Below are 15,945 nucleotides of genomic sequence, written 5' to 3' on the forward strand. Positions count from 1 at the left end.
GTGACAGCAACGGTCACGCAATCTCAAAGTGATAAAATACTCAACAACTAAAGGTGCTGCAGAGAATTAGGTTCTGGAAAAGCCAGCACAAAAAAAATAAAGTGCATGCGATAGAGTCTTAAGACTGGGGTTTGGTGCAGTGCACAATTTACATTCTACTGTATATTGATTAGATCTGTATGCCCCATGGGAAGGAGTATTGAGCATCGTGACTGTAGGGTGGATTTTAATTCTATCCTCTGCATTTTAAATGACTTTCTGCAGCATGTCATTACTACTTGAGTAACCTACCTCAGCGTTCCCTATAAAAACTTTATGTTTGGTGTAGTTAAAAGTTATATCTGAATTGATTTCTTGATAACATACTGTGGATTCACAACAATGTGACATCAATGAGAAATATCTTTCACACCAAGGACATCTAATCTTTATCCTGGGGCAGTTGTTTATCCCAGACACACACATGGAGACAAGCGTGAGGGGTAAACCCTCTCCTCTTTGCCTATTAATTAGTTTTAAGCACATCTAATCAATCCAACTACACATAATTTGAAATGAAAATGCCCTTGTCTCATATTTTTCCTTTCATATTGGCTTTTATACTGAATATTACATGAAAATGAAAGATGAGAATCTCAGTGTGGGTATTTAAAGATCTCCTTCACCTTGCTGTAAATGTTTTACAAAGAAATCCATATTAAATATATCTAAAAACCTTCTGCTTGAACACCGGCACTATATATCATCAAAAGGCCAGTTTATATAAGAACTATCCTAAAAAAAAACTGTTTATAGACACATGAGGGCAAACACTGCAAACACAAAACTCGAACAGTGAAATTAACTATTTTGGGGCTAATGTTGCTGAACAGATTTTGAAGAAAATCTGAAAAAATTTGCTGAAATAAAACAATTTCACCTTAGTCATTTCATCTTATTGACTGATCAATCAAATCAAAATGTGCAATAAACAATGCAGATGCTTAGTTTAAGCCAAATGTAAGACTATGTGAGTATTCCCTTTTATTAAACAAATATAAATGTCCTCATATTTGCTGTATAGTTGAAACTTTTTACTTGTTATTTTCTTCAGTCCATATAGTGAAAACAGAGGCCAGTTTGTCCAGGGTATGGTGAGCAATAAAATGGCAGTAATCTAATTCTATGGCTATTGTCGTAAATTGTAAAACAAAGAGTGACTTTTCTGGGATGCACATTACAGTAATGCAATATTTATGGGCAATAAGGATGATGAGCATATTCTCTCAGCGGGACCTTATCTTTATTAATCGATTTATTAAACTCGATTACATAATGAGCAGTCGCATCCATTCGTCCTTTCATGGCGGGAACTGGGATGTTCAACGGGAATGGTTAAAGCTCCATATTTTCTCCCCTCCCTGTCGACTGTTTGCTCTCTCGCTGGAATGGCGCTCGATGCTGCTGGAAGACTGCTGCTTCTGCGGCTGCTGCTGTGGACATCCTCCCTGCATCCTTCCTCTCCCCCCTGCGGAAAAACCGAAATGGTTTCTTCCATGCGAACCTGTCACTGTCGCCGCGGCGGTGAAGGCATCCGAAGTGTGAGCGCAGAGGGGGGAGAAAGAAGGCTTCATCCACTGCCTGCCATTGCAGTGCGGCGGCTGCTGCTGCTCTGGAGCCACACCAGGAAGACCTTTTCTCCTCTGTAAGATTTTCACAAGCACGTCGCAAGGACCATTGTAATTGCGAAGGTGAATGGGTTTTCTTTATTTATCCTCGACTGAGCAGACTGGAAGCGTATGTGTCACTGTAGCTGCAGGAGCACACTGGCTGTGTCCCCCTGCGGGTACAAGCGAGCGATAACGGTGCAAGCCGAGGTAACTTAGCTGCCTCACTGCTAGCAGACTGCATCTGCGCTATGCTAAATGGATAGCTAGCTGCCCAACATGCTAACGTTATCCTCCCATTGAAATCACTCATAACAGTGCACAGTGACATATTCTTTGCCAAGCTTGCAGGTGGTGTTATGTGAAGTCACAAAATGCATTTCATTCATGCTGTCATCGGTCGGACTGGTTGTTAGGTACCCCCTGGTAACGCTAGCGAGTAGGAGCTAGTCCAGCTTCTGGAACAAAATGTCGGCCAGTTTGGGGTTCGATTTGCCCAGGAGGGTAGAAAGGGGGTGCAAGATTGATTTAAGATTCAGGCGGCAGGGGGACATGGGGGAGTGTTATAAAGAATTCAGCTGCGAGGAATATGGCATCGTTCTACTTTTCTAAATAAAATGGAAGGTCATGGTGGCTCACCTTGTTTTGATGTTCCTTCAGTAAAACCAAGGTGGTGTTTTTGGTGAAGCTAAGTGGAAACTAGCCAGTTTTAGCTCATTAGTTAGCTTTAGTTTGGTGACATTGGGACACTGGATCTCATAATAATGCGCTGTCATGTCAGCTGTGTTTGGGGTCCTTAGTGAGGGCTACAGTCGCTGATTGCCTCAGCTCATGCAAGCTAACTCTCTTTCTGTTTTCCCCATCCTTTTAAAGAATGAGGATACTGAAGGCACCAGTCATCACCTGTTGAACGTTGACCATGCTTACCGTCGTTTAGTGCACTGTTGTTGCTCTGTTGCCATCTTCTGCTGTCAGCTTGTCATAACCAGCTCACATGTGAATATATGACATTAACATTTTTGGGACTTGGTACTCACCCGGTATCTGTTATCTGATGTACAGATCTACAGCAAGTAAAGCCTTGAAACATGAATAATAGCATTCTACTATTCATTTCCTGACTCGATGGTGTCACAGTGTTAAGGTTCAGCTTGTATTTCTTTACTTTGTCCTTTTTAAAATCTCCTCAATTGATGAGTAACTCAGTTTTCCACTAATCTGAGTGCTGTAGGAAACGATGAATTGAGTCTGGTTTACCCAAACATCTTATAATGAAGGGTTAGATTACATTTTGTGACCAAGATAGCAGGCATTAGACATGCGATCTTGTCATTAGTGCTCAGGTCTGCATAGGATGCACAATATTGGAAAAAAAACGTAACAGTGATATGTCCTGAGTGATCCTAGAAAACATCAATAGATCAAGCTTAAACAATCTCTTGAATTATTTGTATCTGTATACAAAGTAAAGATAGTAACAGGAAAAGCTATACTGTTTCTACGGGTATGATCTTGTCATATCATTTCAGTGTATCTGTCTTGTGTTTTAATTGCCTTGTTGTTGTTCTAGACGAAAAGGAGCTCGCAACAATACTTGACCGTGGTGGCATTACACTGAAGTGTGATGATTCATTATGGTGCCGTACAGCACTGGACTCCTTTAGGCCTGCGACTGAAATATGTCATCAGCAGCGTCATGTTGGTAACATTACATGGAACAGCAGCTGGGCATGGTTAATAGATGTGTCAAATGAAGCGAGAGAAGCACATCATGAAGGATATTTGTGGCAGTAATTAGATGTTTTATTGCTTGATTAGACTACCCCCCCTCCTTCCCCTCCAGAAAACATTAATTGAGATAGCAGACTGGTGCAGAGAATGAGTCTGACAAACATGTCACCTGCGAAGAAGAAAATCCGTAGCTGCTCAAGGACAGTCATACATGTTGAACAGTAAATCACGTTGCCCTAAGCTGTCGTGGGAGCAGCTGTCATTTGAGTCAGTGTGGTTTTCGAAGGGCAAACGGATCTGATATTTTGCCTACTTCGGTTAAATTTGACTGACTGCAGCTTTGGAGTCTTGTGTGTATAAATGGAAACTGTCTGGAACAAGGGAACATGTCGAACAAACGTCCAAATGAGACGGTATCACAGTGTTTATATGAGATTTTAACATGATGTGCCACAGAGAAACTTGAGTTTACTTGAGTTTTATCTAGAGAAGTAGCTTACGATCATTGTGAACGACAATCGAAGCCTCTCTGAGGTATTCGGTGACGTCGCGGTGTGGAAAGAGGATGTTAGAAACCAGTGCCCACTCTGCGTAGCGTATGTTACAGTGTTGGGGATGGCTGCCACTGAAGTAACAAAGGGAAAGGATTTAATGCATCACCCTGCATTACCATCTGTACTGTGATATGAGCCATAGATTTGAATAAAAAATTCTCCAAAGTCATCTGTTGTCGGCAGTAAAAGTACCACAGATTGGTGCCAAGGTGCTGCTTCCAAAGACGTCTCCGGTTGCAATAGATTCCCATTCAAACAGCATCAACTTCTCTCATGAAATACCAAATCAATATGTCTATCTCACGAGTTGTTGTTCAGTCAGTGGCTCTGATAGGTGGGCTGATAGTCTTTCTTAAAATAACCGAATACTGAGTAGTTATTAGGTTTCAGAGACGCATGTTTCCGTCCAATCAGCCGTTAAGGATCAGCCTTTAACGTAACCTTTTTGTTCCAAATTGATTACTTCTGGCTCCAGAAAGATCCTCGTGGCGGTGACTGAAATTCCCAACGTGAGGCTTTAAAATGGCGGTTCACAAACCAGTGGGTGACGTCACAATGGCTTTGTCCATATTTTTTTGATTTGTTATTTTTACAGGCTGTTGTCTTAGCATGTAGAAAACACTAAAGCAGTATTGTGGTCGCGTTTGCTGTCTTTTGTCCATTTTCTAGCAGAATCCAAATGAAAATACAGAGCTTGAAAGTTTAGTGTACCAATCAGCCTTATCGGTGCCGTTTTGTGCATCGGGCTTTCCATGATTGCAGCCCAGTATTTTATTTTTTTTTTATATTGAATTTTTGCTTCAGATCTGAATGCTCCATTTTGGTGTGAGTTGTTTGATAGTTGATTGAGGTGTGCTTTTGACACTGGAAGGTCGTGGCTTTGATACATGGCTGATTTAAAGGTTCCCCGGCAATCACCTTCCGTGTTCCTTTGGCACAGTAACTGTCTGTGTGAACAAATGGTACGTTTACATCACAGTGATGGCTCCAGCTATACACAGGCTCGCTAGTATAAATCAAGTCCATCATAAATCCCCCTGTGTGTATGGGGAGTGGAATTATCAGGATGCAGAGGCTTGCAAAGTCTTTCATCTGTCACGTTTCAACATGAACCTCCTTTTTCTAATAGCATGGAAACATTCCTTATCGTTACTGTTTTTCTTTGGCCCTGTTGTCCTCGTTTCATTCACCAATGAAGAGGAGGCGGGGAACAGGTCGGTGCCTCGGCTTATCATCGCATTCCTGCTCTCTTGTGTGCTCTGTGTGGGGGGCTCTGATAACTAGTGGGCTGATTGAGTTTAGGAGCTGATTTCCCTGTCCATGTGTTCAGGACACTCCGGCTCTGGTTATGATCATTGTCTCCAGCTGTGAGCCTGGAAATAGGCCTGTCACACTGAACCTCTTCCCCAGGAGTCTGGTTTGCGGAACAATTTTACTTTTTTTTTTTTTTTTTGTTTCTTCGCGGGGGGTACATTGCATATTTTGCTCCGAAATATATCACACGCTTGGTTGGAGACCCAAAATGGCACTAAAAGGTGTTGAAGTGACCTAAATGAATGACAGTTTTTCCCTGTAACTACTGCATAGGTAGATGCTTTGTTTGTTAACATGTTCACTATAGTAACCTAAATGCTAGATGACTAGTGTTTATGTCATGTGTGATGAGAAAATGTGTAAAAAAAAAAAACAAAAAAAGGGACACAAAACAGAATATCCTTCTGACAAAGCAACTTATATCAACAGAGGTCCAATGTTGGACAGGAAGTGGCTGGAAGCATAGTACTCATAATAGCATCAGTGTTATGACAGCTGACACTTTAATAACAGATAATTATCATCCTTTCTAAACACTGATCTGAAAAATAATTGCACCGTTGAGAGTTGGCTTCTATGTTTAGCGCATTAAAAAGAAAAAAAAGATTTTCCTGCACACTGCCTCCCCGCTCCATCTTTCCATAGAAGTAAACTTGGAAGCGCCCTTTGGAAATGTCGCCAAATGAAAAATGGGCCCCCAGCACACGTCTTTTAACTGGTGCGTATAAACTAGGCCGAATGACATCATCGGAAAGTTTACGTCTTTCTCGTAAACTGAAACGCGGTCGCTGCCGGTCGTCTTCAATGTTTTTTCTAACCATTTGACTAAAATGCTTTACTTCTTCAGAAAACACTCAGAAAAATTTTTGACCGTCAACTCTTTCAAACGGAGCGAAAACCACCTTTAACTCGTCTAAACTTCGGAACAGTTGAGATGCCCTTTGGCTTTCAGACGGGGGAAATCGGTGCATCTTGTTTTTCTTTTTTATCATTTAGCTATCAAGGTCAGCCTCAGAGCTGTGAGGCGCTGCGGTGGGTGAGCACATGTTTCTTTAAAGACAAAGTGAACTGTGCCCACTCTTGCAGCTCTGAGCGCAGTAACCACATTAAGAATTATCTGGAACATCTACGTCAGCGTATTGCCACCCGTGGCTGATGCTGATGGGTCTGAATGCGGATTTTACGCTGTCCTCTTGCACACTGAAGCCGTTTATTGGTGGATGTTGGCAGGGTTTTTTGAAGTTTCTTTTTGGACCATTGTAAAAAGAGCTTACTGTAAGTATGCTGTTAAAGCAAAAGACAAACGGGGAAATAAAAGTTCAAAACTCGGAGGCATGACATGAATTTTAGCGTGTGTGGCCACAGCTCTGTGTTCTGTGATCAAGATTAAGATATTCTCCAAGAAGACCAGGCAGATGAAAGCTGCTGACTTGTTGCGATGAGTAGCTCATTTCTTCACATGCCTCTTTTGGTTGATGTGGAAGGCAGAAGGTTGGGGAGAGAGCAAACTATCTGTGGAATCTGTCACCACTGTCCGACTCCGCAGAGAGGGATGTAAATTTAACTCATCCCCTTCGGCATCCCTGATTGGGCGTCTGTTAGGCTTGTCTAATTTGATCATTATCCAGACTGATAAGTGGAGTCTTATGACCCAGATGGTCTTGGCTTGTTATTAGCCCGTGTCTTATGGTGTCGATAATTGTCCTGATATTTATTTATTTCATTTTTTTCAAATATGCATTTGCTTTTGTCGACACCCGATCAAGTTTGAATGCTTCTCTGAGAGATTTGTGATTTCTCAGCAGAGCTGCAGATGTTTGATAAACCTGAAATTTAAAAAAGTCATTATCAGTGAGTAGGTAGGCCCATTTGATTAGGTGTCCCCCCCCCCCATAACTGTTAACAAATGGCTTCTGTAAATGCCTGGTCTGAAGAACCTTTAGGTTTGCACTTTAGCAAAAGAAAGAAAGCACTCTTCACATTGCTGTTAGAGCACCTTTTCTTTGCTTGATGATTTATTACCCCGTCTATATATTCCCACTATATTCTCAGCAAGTTTTCAGCAACTTTGGCTATAATATGAGCGGTGTTGAAATTTCTTATCATCTCTGACTCCTCACTGCCTCACTTTGTGGCTGCTTGACACTGAAATGCTGCAGAGAGGAGAGACATTTGTTAGTCAAACAGTTGTCACGACAGACACCGTGTTTATTTGACTGGTGGTGTGTTTTTTTTTACCTGCATCTGAATTCCTGTTATCGGCCTCGCTTTGGCCATATTCTTTGTTATAAACGCTGGATGTCGCAGTGGTCATTTTTATCATACCTGGGAAACTATCAGAAGTTTTTAAAAGCGCACCCATCAGTCTACAAGAATCTGCAGCAGAGCCAGTGAGAGTTTAAGACCCACCCCTTTGTAGTCTTTGATTGGCTCTGACCTGGATATTCTTTTATTACTGTGTGTTTTGGGCAAGGTAGATGTGAGGAAAAGAAAATAATAACAGACTCTCTAAATGATTGACATGCGATCAAGCAATAAAGTTAGTCGCACTGCTCAGCCAGTGTTTCTTTTCCTTCTTTTTAGCTTCCTCCCCGTCTTTGCACTTAGCGCATTGTGATGCTTTCCGACTTGTGTGCTCCAAAAACAAATGATAACACTTTGCACTTTTACTTTGTCTGAATACGTCCAAGTTAGGGGTCCCTGCTGCTAAACCTGCTCAGAGCACGACAAAGACGGATATGCAAATGATGCCCTTACAGCAGTCTTTTGGAACAGACTCATAAATGTCAGACGTTCATAAGTAACAACCGGAGGTAAAGTGCAGGAGGTTGAGTAGATAGTTTATATGTAACGTTAAAAGAAGCCATCCTGAGTTTAATGTGAGTAACATTCTGCTGATGTCAACCAGTGGGATGAAATGTTGGAACTCTGGTCTCTGCTGCAGTATATCAGTGCAGTAGTTTCTGTTGCCGTGGCCCCACCTGTTTTCTCCTGGAACTAAAGTTGCATTGCCAAGAGAAGGATCACCTCGAACTTTAATAACAGCCCTGTTCGTGAATGTGGCTCCTTCTGGTCAGGAGGGCGAATATGGCTATTCTTAAACAACGGGGGAAGTGTCAGTGTATGTGGCTGACATATGGTGCAGATGCCTGAAGTTGCCCCTCGGATGAATTCCCATGTTTATTCAGTTACGCAGCGTGCCCTCACAGCATCCTAAGAAAGACACTGTTAAACAGTTAACCCGCGGTGTCTTCTAAATTTAGCCACTACGTACGAGTCACAGACTCAGGGTTGCAGGGTTGGACCGTCAGATGATGCCATCACCAGTGGCTGACGGCATCACAGCGGTGAGCCGTCGATGTGTTGATTCAGTGCAGACATCATCATATGCCAAAATGGTGGGCGTCATGCAACCCTACTGCATTGTGTTTCACCAAAGAGGAACATGCATGTCCTCATAGTGGTTATGATGCATATTACATGGGGAAAAAGAGTTGCCAAGGCCAGGGATCAGCTTCCCTTTGATGGCTGTATGTCTCTTCCCTCTCTTTCCCACATGTGATTATTTGTTCTGTAACCATCCACTGAAAGCACAATCCAAAACAGACGCGATGGACTCGAAATTACTTTGTTTCTGAATGACTGCTTTTACAGTTTTTATACCCTCACCGGCAAGCGTGACAGAACTGAAGAGTGGCAGTAACAGCATTTGTTACATTCAGATGCAAGAAGATTACACTGAACATGTGAGTGAAACAGCGTGGAGCCCTGCAGAGACTGAGTTTGTGGAGTTTGTCAGCATCCATTTCCAAATGATCTCAACAGGGGGGGGGGTGTGACAGTTCACATGCTCCACTCAGACACCGATTGCTCATTTATATGCGATGGGCACGGAGAATCAACCGATTACACTCTCACCCAGGATAGCCTGCCCTTTTGTTTTTATTTAATTACTGTGTGTTCTTTACCTTCCCAAAGACGGGAGTGTTTCAGATCAGGTGTCAATAGATTAATTGCGCAGCACCAACAGTGCGTCAGACAAGCCGATTTGGTTGATTTTTATGTTTTTGAATTCAACAGGAGGCAGGTTTAAAACACTGATTAGAATAAATGTACACGTCCTCCACACTTGTGAAGGAAAAAGACACACAGTCACATGGTTGAGTGCTGTTACAACTTTAGATGTTTTATGTTGTGAAGGGTAGTGAACGGAATGAAGTTCTGGATAAAAATACAGTGATGATCGAGATCCGGGCTTTTAAATACCGTTGCATTTATTTTCAGTGTATAGGTGGCCTAATTTATTGATTAGTTAATGACCTCGTGGTTGGATTTAGCTGCAGTATGAAAATAGAAGATGCATTGTGTTCATGCCTTTTCTATGATAGCTGACCATTGAGCTGGCAGCTAATCTTCGAAAGGATATCACCGACACGATGAGGCTGATTTATGCATGCATTGCAGCATACCTGAGGAGGAGGGTACTGATAACGACACACATTGAGTCATTTAGTGGACTGTGCTCCGTCTCAAAGCGGCAGCTCGAGGGTTAAGTCCGATACAGCAGTTTACACTGCGGATGGAGGTTCGCTAGTACAGAAGAATCCCAGACTGTAGCGGAACTGCAGATCCCTCACAGATTGTTGCCAAGCCGGAGGGGATTTGTTTCGATCCCACTAAGGGGAGAGTTTGAGGGAGGGGTGTCATTTTTTTGAAGAAAGATGTTGGGAGAGGACACAGACCCGTGCGGGGCAGAGGAAGCGTCATGGTCTTGCTGCGGGGTGGGTTTCAGAACCTCTCACCTGTGGTTGTAAATTTTGGTTTCGGAAAAAGGAGAAAGGAGCGTGGGGGCAAGTCCCCCACCCCCCCCTCCCACCACCACCACTGATTGGTGCGGTCATGCACTGCTGCTGATGTGCGTCTGCAGGAATCTCCTGCTGGATTTACTGATCTGAATTAGCTAGATGTTGAAGACGCGTTTGTCTCCGTCCTTTGTAATGACCGGGATGAACTGATGGAAGTTGTAAGTACCTTTTGATTTTTCTGCATCCTGTGTTTCATCCAGTTTTGAGCACTTGTGCACGAAGCCAAACAGAAGAAGGAAGTGATGTACAAGTGAAGCCCTGAAAAAATGCACATCTTTCATGGCCGTTCACACCGTAGTTTTCTGTCAGGCTTAGTTTTATCCCTTGACCTTGGTATCACTCTTGCGTCGCTCCATCTCTCGCGCGTTCTCCCCTCCATCAGAGATCCGCAGTACAGCGTCTGTCCATGTTGCATGTGCAGAGTGTCACTTTTTCTCTCTGGGGACCCCCCCTGAGTGGTGGTAAGGCACGGGCCCTTGTTAGCATTTGACTGTGTTCTCGAAGGGAAGAGAATTTCAGCCGCTGTCAGCACTCCCCAGCACATCGATTTCACTTTCTGAAGTGATCAATCATTTTATTCTGTGCCCTTTTTTTTCTTTTTTTCTTTTTTGCCTCACTGCCAGCGGCCACATTGGAGTGTGATCCTCTTGTTTTTCTATCTCTGGCCGCAGTGCAACTCGAACAGTGTTCTGGGAGGGAAAAAAACGCTTGTTTTGTATAAGCAGTTTGTTTTATGCTGGTGTATTCTTTTTTTTTTTTTTTTTATCATTGCCATTGCTGGTGGATTTAATGCTCAGTCATGTCAGGGTCCATCGGGGCGGGCGGGGGGTGGTGACCTGTGATCTTTCCACAGCTAAGAATAGAAGATGTGTATTATATCTTTCAAACATTAAGTTTAATTGTTTAAAAGCTATTTTACAAAGTTGGCTTTGGTTCAGTTAATCAGTGAAAGGATGAGCTAAATGTAGTGCCAGATATGTTATCCACTACCGCTCTGTGTCACGTGAGTCTCCCTTAATCATCATTAAGCGCCCACTGTTTTAATACTTGGACATTGAAAAGCATACTTGGACATTGAAAAACCTTTTTTTGCTGCCCTGGCACTGTGGAGGATTTCTGAAATGATTTTCCTCCTTTTTGTCTTCCTCAGATCCTAGAGCCCAATCCAACAAATGGGCACTGGGGAGAAAGCACATTTATTTTCTTTGCAGTATTGAACCATTTGTTTCAGTCAATCCGTGGCCTTTTATATAACAAGAGGCTTATTAAGTGTTCTACATTGTTTGTGCTGCAAGTTTCCCTGGAATCACTCTGTTGCAGCATCACAACGGCAGAATTAATGAGAGCTATTTTTAGCTACTCTGGTCCCAGAGCGGTCAGAATTGAATAAGACTCTGCCTCACCCTTAAGCCATACTACAGCAAAAATCCATTCTTTGTGAGAGAATTGAGCATCCAACCAAATTGCCTCTGTTCCCTCTTTAGATGTGATATGATTTGTTTTTCTGCTGAACACAGTTGGAAAGGCCGCACTCTTTGAATGCTTGGCATGCTCCTAAAGTGAAGAACCCAAATAAAATGGCATTTCAGCTTCCCTCTTCGCTGGCTGTTTAAGTTTAACACAGCGTTTTTGGATAGGTATGCCGCTGTTTGTCTTTCAGTTAGACAATCGGCTCGGCTGGTGATTAAATGCACGTTTCAGGTGGGTTTAGTGATAAGTACAGAATCCAGCAAGTGAAGAAGAAGCATGACTTGCAGTACACATCGGCTTCAGTGTGGCTGCTGGTGCAGTATGTGCCAACAGCAGGCCAAAATTTACAGTTGTTCCATCTTCAGATTGGATCACCAGGTCACAAGTGTTTGCATGTTCATCGTTGCTATATTTTATTGTAACGGATCGCTTCTGGAAGTATCATCGTGCAGACTTAAGCTATAAATGTCCCTGCACTTGTAAATAATTTATATGCACAGGAATATTGTTATACGATTGTTGATGGAGCATTCTTTGGCAGAGATGCTCCCCGTCGCTCGTTCTGTTGAGCAACATCCTGGCGAGTCTGTTCTGTTTCGAGTTGAGGAAATTAATCAAATGCCCAATCTACCAACAGACAACGAGCCATTTTGCTTTTTGTAGCAATCGGTCCTATTTCAAGCTAAACCTTCTCAAATGGGAATAATGATCTGAACGAAGATGGCGGTCTGTGTTTACTGATGAGAATAATCATAAACCTCCAGACGACGACTGATATGCAAGAGGGAATCAACATTTAAACGCATCGGTCCAGCATTATTTGACAGAAATGTGGTGGGGGGTTTTTTGCCGAGGAATACGGCCACCGGGGCTTTCCTGTCCTTTCTCCATTCTCAACTGTGTTGTCCATCTGTGTTGAAGTCCATCTGTGCTGTAATGCTGGCTCCAAAGTTGCCTTGTTGTAATCCCCCAAGCATGACCCAACCAACATGGCGTGTCTCCACTGTGGAGCGGCTGCCAGCCCCGGCTCAGGCGTGTTGCGTGAAGCTTCTCTTGGCACCGGTCATTTGCGGCCATAAAGGGCATAGAGAACACTGCGACTAAAATCTATCAGTCACTGGGCGCTGGGGCAGCTTTACTACTGCTGCAAACCACGGTTGGGTTCCCTGAAATGATCAACTCTTCTTCTTTACCCGACTGTTTTTCGGTAGTTTCCTACAAAGGAACAACAATTTGAAATTCTGACAAATATATCTATTTATTTAAGGGCCGTTTGATTCAAACTGCATTAAGATGCACATGTTGCTCCTGGTGCGCCCCTGAAATGTTAAGAAGAGGACTTTTGTTTACAAATGAATTCGGCCATGTCTTTCCCAAACCTCCCACTGCTGAGAGGAACCTTCAGACACGTCCTGAAAATGTCAGGCCACTTGAACGCCACGCTGTTCCCCCTCTGTTACCAGAGCAACAAGCTCGGCAGGAGCAGAAAGCAAAGTTACATCCCTTCAGAGTGGAAGGTGTGTGTATGTGTGTGAGATCTGCGGGACCCTGCTAAATCTGTTTTTGTGTTCCCTCCAGTGTTTTGTGTGAGTGTTTGGGATTTTCTTTTCTTTTTTTTTTTACTGATTTCATTCAGATTTGTATCTATCTGATCAAGCATAGTAAACATTCTCGACACATATTTTCCCAGACAAGTAAATCTCATTTCTTGCAGCACGGAGCTCAAACATTACACGCTGATTTGTTTCCGTTTCTGCCTCGAACATTAACTGAGACCAAACCTTTTTCAAATGCATCAGATTGCCGTGCATTCGACGTTTTGTGAATTTTGTTCACCCTCTTTGTGCGCGTCCCACCATAAGCTGCTTTAGGGGTTTGTGGCTGTTGCTGCCAAGCTGAGAACGTCTGGGGCCACTTGTGGAGATTTATTCCGCTGCCCTTGTTCTCAGTCGCCAGCTTACGTTTGGCCCTTGGCCGACAGGTTGTAACAGACGTAAGGACGATGTTTTAAAGAAAGCGCCGCTGGTAAAACACCAGCAATGTCAATGAAACGGCAACCTCTTAATGTGTTTTCAGATTGATTAAAAATGACATTGTGTTATTTCAAGAGGAATTTTATTGGTTAATATTTAATTTTTTTTCTTTTGTTACTACTTCTAGTTCTTGTTGTCACTCTTTGGCACTTGGTAGCCGTGCAGATTTAAAGTAGCCGTGCAGTTGGAATGCGTATCAATCCTAAATGCAAACCCGGAATGACATCGCTTTATGTTTTGGGTTTGAAGCTGCCAGCACAACAGCAGTGATATTAATGGAGAGTCCAGGCTCTGGAGCCAGTGCGAGATAAATCTCCCTTCACTTATCTTTCTTCACATTTTAATGTGCGGCACCAAGGGATCTCGGATAGTCGTCCTATAAGTATTTCAGGTGTCAAAGAAATGACCGGCAAAGCAGGGGTGAAATGTGTTATTGGGTGCGAGTGTCAGCTATTAAAGTCACAGACTTGGGATCAGTTTGCAGGATGAATGGGGGTTATTGCATTAGATGCTGTAATATGGGTTGTAATTCGCCCCAAATGGATGGAGCTGATAGTGTTTTATATGCAGTCATTGAATGTCTAATGTGTCATGAGATTGCGGTGGAGGTGAAATGATACAGAGGCGGAGATGAGATAAAAAGGCGAGCTGTGGGGCTCAGAGGACGGCGCTAACAGCTGCAGGAGTCCACTTTCATCTTATTCTCTTTGCTTCTTGCTGTTGACTGAACTTGTGGTTTGATTTCAAAGACTTTGTCAGCGTAGCTCCATTTATATCTCGCTGGATCATTTTTCATTGTAGTTATTATCACAACGCCGTTAACATCGAACCGGCTTTAATGGTTTGATGCCAGCGTGCTTACACTGTGCTGTCTGTAAACCAAAATAAAAATCTGCTTCCTATTTAAACGTTGTCCAGTAAACACCCAGAAACAGTGCAAAGTGACTTCTTCTTCTACTTATAAGAGATACTGAAGCTGAAAAGAAATGAAACCTCATTCGTTACTTGACTTAAGTCTGTTATGTGTCTGACTACCTTATGTCCTGTATTTGCTATACATAAAAGCTATACAGTCTATAGTATTTGTTCACTAACATTAGTTTTTGATGAATATGCTCAAAAAGTGCTAACTAGACATTTTGCCTGGAAGCACCTTTTCACATTAAAAAAAGCCAAATAACTCTTTGTTTAAACAGTCACGGTTGACCTTTCTGCAAACTCAGATAAAGGTTAATGATGAGCATAAAGGAGGTGCTGTTTGGATTGAATTTTCGGACACTGGCTCAGTGGCTTGATTATATTTATTTGTCTTTTACTCATTGGCTTGAAAGCAGCGGGTCAGTGTAAATGAGTTTTTGAACTAAACGTAAGCATTGAATTGCTCACTTTTACCGTTTGTGTGAAACTGCTGAAAACAGGGCTGTTTGGAACACGTTGCCATATGTTCTGTTGCAGAAATGTTTTATTTTTGCCTGTTTGGATCTGAACCGTGTTGAATCCGAATGTTAAATACAGTGTGTTTCTGTCTTCTAGAGTGCAGCAATGGAGGAGACAGTCATTTGGGAACAGCACACAGTAACACTACACAGGGTAAGAATCTGTTATCTTCCCTCTGTTTTCCAGGATTGCATCTTGTAGGTTGTGTGCACATAGCTGCAGGTGGAACTGACAGAAGAGCCGAGTTGTCACATGGCTTCTCTCCTCTCCTGCATTTTTTTTTTTTTCTGCAGGGACTAAATAATGTGACTGTGATGCTAAAAACTAAGCTTGTTATCAGTGAAATAATAGGTTTTCTAGAGTCTGTGGAGTGCAGATGTAGTAGTGCATGACTTCTCTTTTGTAATACCAGAGATTTAATTTACAAACAATGGCAAATTAGTGTCATTTGCACAGACAGATGATCATTTTCTTCCTAATCTGTGCAGGCACCAGGGTTTGGCTTCGGAATAGCCATATCAGGAGGTCGGGATAACCCTCATTTTCAGAGTGGCGAGACCTCCATTGTCATTTCGGATGTGCTGAAAGGAGGCCCAGCAGAAGGCCTACTGCAGTAAGATTTTATTATTGGCAGCCTGATCAGATCTCCAGTTTTGGTATTGAATTACTCTGCCTGCTCCAGAAAGACTCCAGTTTGTCTGCTCTTGGCGTTTCTTGTCTCCAGGGAAAATGACAGAGTGGTTATGGTCAATGCCGTCTCCATGGACAACGTGGAGCATGCGTACGCTGTCCAGCAGCTTCGCAAAAGTGGGAAAATTGCCAAAATTGTGAGTGTCAGCAGCCTCAAAGACAAAGAGACGACATGTATTAACACGTATGGTGTTCAGGTTTTTCT

General features: G+C 42.8%; 1 protein-coding gene across 9 annotated transcripts in view; it reads left to right on the plus strand.

Annotated features, from left to right (window-relative positions):
• The window catches only part of tjp1b (tight junction protein 1b), a 53,374-nt gene that overhangs the window by 21,416 nt on the left and 16,013 nt on the right, over window positions 1-15,945 (plus strand). For 7 of the 9 annotated variants that reach the window (XM_072386045.1, XM_072386047.1, XM_072386048.1 and 4 more), the window contains exons 3-5: window positions 15,147-15,203; window positions 15,539-15,663; window positions 15,775-15,877. In XM_072386045.1, the coding sequence (XP_072242146.1) occupies window positions 15,147-15,203; window positions 15,539-15,663; window positions 15,775-15,877 (285 nt within the window). Of the gene's footprint in view, window positions 1-1,424; window positions 1,731-15,146; window positions 15,204-15,538; window positions 15,664-15,774; window positions 15,878-15,945 lie in introns of those variants that run through there. The other 2 variants (XM_072386051.1, XM_072386053.1) reach the window with 2 other exon arrangements.

Source organism: Leuresthes tenuis, unplaced genomic scaffold, assembly GCF_036924035.1.
Source record: "Leuresthes tenuis unplaced genomic scaffold, fLeuTen1.0.hap1 SCAF_5, whole genome shotgun sequence".
Lineage (NCBI taxonomy): Eukaryota > Metazoa > Chordata > Actinopteri > Atheriniformes > Atherinopsidae > Leuresthes > Leuresthes tenuis.